This window comes from Haemorhous mexicanus, chromosome 1 (assembly GCF_027477595.1).
Source record: "Haemorhous mexicanus isolate bHaeMex1 chromosome 1, bHaeMex1.pri, whole genome shotgun sequence".
NCBI lineage: Eukaryota > Metazoa > Chordata > Aves > Passeriformes > Fringillidae > Haemorhous > Haemorhous mexicanus.
Window position 1 is genome coordinate 105,538,840 of NC_082341.1, and position 7,675 is coordinate 105,546,514.

A 7,675-nucleotide genomic window follows, 5' to 3' on the forward strand; every position below is an offset into this window, starting at 1 on the left:
AGCACCTTAAGCTTGTCCATGGCAGTAACACTTAACGAGGGAAAAAAATTTCTTAAAAAATATTTTATTAGAAAAGACTTCCAACCCAAGTTACTCAATAAACAACTGTACAAAACATACTTCTTTGGTGAGTTTGTGAAAGTTACCTTAATTTCTTTAGCTATCCACATACACAAAAGGAGTTTTTCTTAAATAAAGTATTTATGTAGACACCAAAGCAAACTGCTGCTCCTTGGCATTTACTGTGTAATCACCACCTCAAGGGACATCTGCGACCGCACACGTGACTCGCAGCGAGCTCAGAGCTGATCAGAAGAGGGCAGGTGGGAGACCGTTGCCAAAAAGCAGGCGCCAAGAACTCGGTATCTTCCACTGTGAAGAAGGATCTGTGGAATTGTTGCTCTGCAACAAACCCAGAATAATTCAATTTTAAGTAGTACTGATGTAACTGGGTATTAAAATAATAGGCAGCAGCACAAATGTCAGTGTCATGGTGGGTTGCTTTAGGGAAGGGCACTGGAAGAGAGAACTCAATAAAACCTTTACACAATTTTTGTCCGCACTTGTCAAACAAAAGAACTGGTGTTCAGATTTGTTTTTTCAGGTGGGCAAATTCCCACTGAGATTTTAATACAAATATATATTTTTCTTGGCATATTCTTGATGACCAAGAGCCAAAATTAACCCATCTGGACTGAAGCAAAATTAAAATAATGGATATAAAATATGACAGCGAGAACTTTAGATCAAACAGTACTTACTTCACTTTTAATTAGCTGGAGCCATTCATTAAGATAGTTAACAAGAACAAATGCATCAGGGATGTTGTCTCCTTCTGAGCAAAATTTCAGAAGAACTGCCATTTGTATTCCCTCTGAACAGCTGCAACAGAAACGAGCAGGCATTTATATTTTGGTTTTAGATCCAAAATAATTATATTTAAGTATTAAGAGCAGGAACAACATGCATGTATCTTGTGAAAAGTCAAAACCAAAAAGGAAAAATGTATGTGTATATATGTTCTTTTTCCTCCAGATTTCCTAGATCACATTTTCATACTTCATGCTTTTTTGCTTAGTCTTGAATTTGTTCCTTACTTTGCAAGGCCACAATCCTACATCTTCCAAGAGTATTCAGGCCTTTTACGTATTTAGTTTGCATTTTTGTGCTAGTGAGGTGCCTACACATCCTTTGATACAATCACTCCCTGTCTTTCTGTGTATTTTAAACTAGCAGTTTTGCAGGCTGCATATCAGTACTTGTCGCAGTGAGGGAGGCTCGGTGACACCTCAATATGTGAATCAGCAAGCTTTCTTTATTGATTAGAGCATCAGACATTTAAGCACAACACATAATAAGCTCAAGCATATTCTGTAAGCTAAGCAGTCTATTGGTTATTCTTACTTCCTCCTTCTTTACAACTTACATCTCCTTTTTCTCATGCCTTGCTCTCGGCTACATCATCTTGCTATCAGACTACAGCTATACTCAAGGCCACTGTGGCCTTGCAGGTACAGGGACTCAGATTAGTTGGGTTTGGTACTTTTCCAATTCTCAGCTATCTAGAGCATGTCTATGTGGCTTTTGTCATGTAACTATCATCCCTCTACAAGTACTTCACTCAGAATATTCTTTTTTTTTTTAATTTAGATTTTAATATGGTTATTTTAAATCATTTTACCTCAAGTCCTGGCAGTTTTTTTTCTTTTGCAATTGTATATTGTTTCCATTCTGAACTCCAGTATTATTGTAAGCTTGGCATTAGTAACTTTGCTGCTGTTGAATGCAACAGTGTGGTCAGGTGTCAAAAGCAATAATTAAAAAATAAAAGTAAAATTTCCACCAGACACAATGCATCTTTTGCAGAACCACACAGTTGTGCTATAAATGAGTATTAGTTTCTAAAATTAAAAAGCTCAGCTTTCAGCACAACTTCTGATGCAAGCACCTTTTAACAAAACCCCCACATCTCATTTTTTTGCTGGCCCTGAAATCTTAACTCCTTCATAGTGCTCAGAATTGTCGGCGGATTTTTGGGGTTTTTTGTATAACTGATGTTGGAACCACTTGCTTTAGGAAACAGTTTTAGTTAAAGTAGCACAGGTATAGGAATTCTACTATTTACAAATTGTGGTTTGGATAGTATCAGGTACCAGATTGGTTGTGATCAGAACTGTAAAGACTTTATTATTTTCCTTTAGCCTATTCCCTTATATTTTTATCTTATTCTAACTTCATGATCCAGGACTCCCTGCTTTTCTTCCTCCTAATTATGGGCCTGACCTGAAAGAAATTCTATTCCCATAAAGCCCTGTTCTATAAACAGAAGGACTTTTCTTTTCCTGTAATGTAGCAGTTTATAAGATAACTTTACCCAAGTACTAAAAACAAGACTTCTGATATCTTTCCATGCTTACCTTTAGGCAACTCACCTCTCAGTAAACAATAGTTTTGTGATGCCACCTCCAGGTATATGCAGAACTTTGTCTGTATTATTTATTCCAGGATAAGCTGCTACTTTTTCCATTTCTTTCCAGTTTAGCTCCTTCATGCGGCCTCCAACTGCTTGCTCCAGATCGGGTGTGAGCAGGTAGCGCAGTGGTGTCCTAGAAACAAGTCAAGGATGCACTCAGTCTGCCAAGGAAGGACACTGCCCCACTTATCACTTGTGGCAGACAGAAGGTACCAGCACTGAGGACCTCACACGTGCAGGGAAGAACTGCTCTGACATTCTCTCCTGAGGACCTCACACGTGCAGGGAAGAACTGCTCTGACATTCTCTCCCTCTTCAGATCAAAGTTAGAAAGTAAGTCTGTGGCCTCAAAACTGTACAAACTATTCAACTTTATTCCACAAATAAAATTTAGGTACCCTTTCAGGAGCTCAGTTAACTGGCAAGTGCCAAATACATAAGCACCTAAATAGGAAAACTGCTTATGGTTGTTAAAATAATTTACAAATAAAATGTGCTTTTCCTTCCTTCAGACAGGAGGTGATTAATTCAAAATCCGTTCGGGTAAACTTAGACTTCACCACTGTACAGTATTTTTAGTAAGCTCACACTACTAATACATTTAGACTTTAGTCAAGTTAAAAGTATTTTCTGAAGGCACTACCCTCATTCTTTAGTAAATCTGCTATAAGGGAGTTGTTCTGTGGTGCTGAGGGAGCTGAGAGGGTTTAAATCACGACTTATCACTTAGACCTCATCAAATAACCATCAGTTCCTCTCACTTCATTCCATGTTAGCTGGCCATCCTGCAGTTGTATGGATCTACCACTATATCTGGGACATTTATAGATCTAAACCTCCTTTGAGGCCCTAAACATCTATAGAGCCTGAGGATAACAACTCCTGAAATACTGATTTTATTTGTTTCACTTTAAATCACCAATTATGATGCCCTCAATCATCAAGAAATGCCTGGTTTTTGGATGGGTAATATCTAGTAAAAAAATACTGCAATTGCATCCTTGCAGTTGCCTCCCAACAAATAATAACTGGTAACTTCCTATTAAAAAAATTTTTTTAAAAATGACAACTTACTGTACCAAAGAAAACCTTTCAAATGTAGAATGATGACAAAGAGGTCAAAAACAAACCACTACTGCAATCAAGTATTAAAAATCTAACCTGTGATCTGTATGTCAGCAGTTAATCCCTGACATTGTCTGCAGGCACAGGAAGTTAAAACTGAGGCAATGCAGGCTAAATGCAATTTGCTTACAGCTTTTCATTTGATCAGTACTTCTGACAGTAGTAGCCCAGAAAATTCAGTGCCTTGTTCTGTAATAAGTCATGTTTTAACAATATACTAAGCATTTTATGACCAATGCACACATACAAGCAAAAGCACCTGCTTAAAGTACTCAGGACATGGAAGAAGAGGGAAATATATCAATCAAAAAAGCCCAGAAACATCAGTTAGGTCTTTTAAGGACCCAAGCATACCCCAGAAGCTGCTCATCATCGCGCTGGTAGGCGTGGCTGCTGGACAGAAGGACAACCCTGGCACATTTGCTGCTCTTCACCCAAGAAAGCAGGGTTTCACAGAATGGCCTGTACTTGTTCTTCATGCAAAGACACAGACAAAAAAGTGAACAATTTAATGTGTCCCTAACAATACTAGGTGTTACATATAATGTTCGGCAGTGATGTAAATTATTCTTCATATCCACTTAATCTTCAGCCCCACATAAATTATCAGAAAGCAGAGAACTGCCCTGGTTGTTTACTTAGGCAAAACTACACAGAATTACAAGAATTATCATTAAGACCGTGTCAACAACAACGGTATCGCCTGTTTTGTGTGCCATTAATACCAAAGGGAAAAGCTTTAGAGCAAGATGGGATGGCATGATCACACAGTATTTTTCCACACTTTGAACTGCTAAAATACTGCACCACAAATTTCTCTTCTGTTATGGCATTCTGCTTATTTTAAATGATAGCCACTGCCCAGTTAATGAGTAATACTAAATTCCTCATTTTTACCAAATGAGTGCTGTTAAAATGAATCTAGAATACTATGAAATAATTAAATTGGCAGGACACACAAAAATAAAGCTATTACAAAGAACACAGAAAAATAATAAATGTAAAAGAAAAAAATAGACAAAACCCCGACCATTTTGTATTTACATGACTCTTAATAACTAAGAAGATATTTACACTAAAATCTACCAACACAGGCAGCTGTTGTGGGGGTTGGAAAAACAAAATGCAGAACTTGATGATGCAAAATGTCTCAGTGAATGCAGAAATCAGTAAAACTTTACCAATTGCAGAAGGTGTTACAGCATAAAGTAGAAAAATACTTTTGCCAGGCCACTTAGTATTTGTCAGCAGAACTATTCAAACCAAAGAGTGAAGTAAGAACAATCAACGAACATACGTACCTTTATAAAAGGTGATCTGATCTGCAGAACTACAAGTTTCTTTGAAGGTAAGGAGTACACTACAAGAAGAAATCATTAAGTCTTGATGAGCAGAAACTGAGAAAGAGATCTGGGTTTAAAAATATCAAGAATTATCCCATTTACAAACTTCAGGATAGTAAACCTTTCAGCTATCAATTCATTTGGGAAAGCCTGCCAGCATCCATTGTGTTAAAAATGTATTTCTGTGCATTGTACTTTCAGTTGTACTAAATTAAAGGACTGAATTATGAAAGATATATGAGGATATGCCTCCTGTAATGATTCAGATAATATATGCATCTTTGCTAAGATTGACAGATTATTCTGAGATTTCTGTGATTTAAGAGGGTAAAAAAAAAAGAGATACATTGATCAATGTAGGGAAAGAAACTAGGAATTTGTAGGGAAAGTGGGAAAAACATTACAGAGGGAAAAAGGCAAAGGTATATAGGAAAGAAGAAGAATGGATAAGAAGCCTTCCAAATCAGAACTTCAACTTGTATTCCAACAATTAAAGTATGTGCACACTTGATATTCCTTTGGATTAACACCACAGAGAGTTTTGGCTGCACTGCAATGGCTCAAATTCAACATTTCTCACTGGTTCCAAATGTCAAATTGGTTTTCCAAAATAACAACAGGAACAGTTTCCTCTCTGGAATGTAAATACATTCCTGTTTGTAGGTTTCTGCAGCTGTTATTACTGACCTTAATTTAAGAACATCAGCAAAATATAACAACAACAAAAAAGTAAATGTGATGTTCTTGAATCTTATGCCCCTTGCAAATACCTTCAGCATTCAAAACCCACCTTCAGCATTTATACTCAGCTCCACTGAGTTTTCCTCTGCTGTTGCATATGGGTTATTTCCAACCATTGGCACCAGGCAATCGGTGTAGAAGTAACCAACTTTAGTCATGTCAAGTGTGGAAATCACCAGATCTACTGCCAACTGACCGACATTCCCCACGGACACTGCTGGCTGAAGGAACAGAATGAACCCAATTACAGCGTGCTTTGGGGATGGCATAAGGTGCTCTTCAATTAGTAAAAGTTTAAAATCTGGTCAAACACGATTTCTAAAAGTGGCTGCTCATCCTCTGGCAAAGGTGACTATTTCCTACCAGAAGAATTGGTAAATATAGGATTTGGTCTCTGTCTGACAAAAAACATCCTTGCCACTTCTGTGAATAATTCTGTCACATTGTAAACTGAAAGAACAGCTCGGAAACTTACCTCCTTTTTTCCACATTTTTGGATTGAGAGTAGGCAAAAGACACTCAAGCAACTGATGTGAGACTGGCAAAGCTCACATGATGCCCAAAGGCAGCCCTGGTATAACATATTAAGCCTCTAAATCTCAGACTGACTCATAAATAAGAATAGGTTGTTTTTCATTTTTTTTAAGATAAAAATGATAAGGGTGCCCTTAAATTAATTTCACAGGAATTGCTGCGGGTTATCAATCGGGGCAGATACTGACCTAACATACTGACCTGATATAATGGCACGGAAAGAGAAATTCAAGAGTCTGTGTCCTTCCAAAGAAACTATTACAGGAAGACAACCATAAAACGCTCGGTTGCTTTCCTCGAATTTGTGATCAAATCTGATAATTGCTGCTGCTGCTGCTGCCCGTGGGGGAAAGACACCGGATTTGAGGCTGGCAGAAGGTGAGGGAGGCTGCGGCAGCACTGAGTGTCCCCAGGCCCTGGCTGGTGCCCAGCTCCCCGGCAGTGCCAGGCGAGGAGCCCGGCAGTGATGTGTTTCCTGCTGCTTGTCAGCTGACCGAGAATGCCTTCCTGCGCAGCCTGCACAGTCATGCCGGGCTCTGGAGCCCTGCCTGGGAAGCGATGGGGTCCCTGCAGCGAGCCCAGCAAAGGCAGAAGTGACGGCGTTTGCCCCTCGGCAGCCTGCGCTGGAGCTCTCGTCCCACACCGACATCGTCACCGCGGGCACATGATCTGACACTGATGTCACACCAAGTGTGAAGGCGATAAAAACACTTCCTAAAACAACCCTAATCCGAGATTTAAATGTAGTAGAATGATTTTTTTTTTAACATTGTAAACATTTATATATCGCATCTAGATGAAAAAAAAATCCCAAGCTTTTATTGCAGTGACAACTCACGGGTGCTGCAAATCCAGTAAAAGCACAGAGGGCGCATTAATTCCTAGAGCAACAGCATATAGCTATAGCTCCAAAACAGCATATTGCTATTGCTCTAAAATAAAATACAGCTCTTGCAGCCCGGCACGGATCGTCTTGAAGGGGCAAACCCGAGGTTCTGAGGAGGGACAAGATGACAGAAACGGAGAACACCGCTCTAGGCTCTGCTGCAGACAGAGCCCTCCAAACCCTCTTTTCCCCGGCGGAACACCCCACAGATTCCACACACACCGCCTGCCCTGCGCCTTCTCCGCTTATCCCGCGGCCAAGCACCCAGGGACGACCCTCGGGCAGGGCAGGGAGAGACACCAGACCCCCCCGTGTCCCGTCGCACAGGAGCGGAGCCCTCAGCACAGGGACCGGGGGCAGCGACCCCTCAAACCCACCGCGGGCGGGAAAAGGGGAAGCAGGAGCGTCACTCACCATGAGCAGGGTGAAGCCTTTAAAGTCGGGGGTGGCCGAGCCCCCGCCGCGGTCGCACGGAATGAACATGCCGGCCGTGAAGGGGCGAGGGAAGCAGGCAATGAAGAAAGGAAGGAAGGGAAGAATGAGGAAGGGAAGGAAGGAAGCAGGGCACGGACG

General features: G+C 40.5%; 1 protein-coding gene across 1 annotated transcript; it reads right to left on the reverse strand.

The window, feature by feature from the left end:
* Positions 1 to 48: 48 nt before the first annotated feature.
* Positions 49 to 7,673, reverse strand: PSMG2 (proteasome assembly chaperone 2). Its single transcript, XM_059857739.1, has 7 exons — positions 7,517 to 7,673; positions 5,732 to 5,903; positions 4,900 to 4,958; positions 3,953 to 4,071; positions 2,433 to 2,606; positions 762 to 882; positions 49 to 402 (listed from the first exon to the last, which is right to left on the reverse strand). The coding sequence occupies exons 1-7, from the start codon at positions 7,583 to 7,585 to the stop codon at positions 310 to 312; spliced, it is 807 nt and encodes a 268-aa protein (XP_059713722.1). The 5' UTR covers positions 7,586 to 7,673; the 3' UTR covers positions 49 to 309.
* Between the last annotated feature and the right edge of the window lie 2 nt (positions 7,674 to 7,675).

What these genes read in the sequence shown, in the direction of transcription:
- PSMG2 (XM_059857739.1), bottom strand. Translation starts at nt 7,585, where the DNA reads ATGTTCATTCCGTGCGACCGCGGCGGGGGCTCGGCCACCCCCGACTTT. An exon ending in AAGGCTTCACCCTGCTCATG is followed by an intron (nt 5,904 to 7,516) that starts GTGAGTGACGCT and finishes CTGTTCCTTCAG; the next exon opens with CCAGCAGTGTCCGTGGGGAA. An exon ending in TCAGATCACCTTTTATAAAG is followed by an intron (nt 4,072 to 4,899) that starts GTACGTATGTTC and finishes CTTTGCATGAAG; the next exon opens with AACAAGTACAGGCCATTCTG.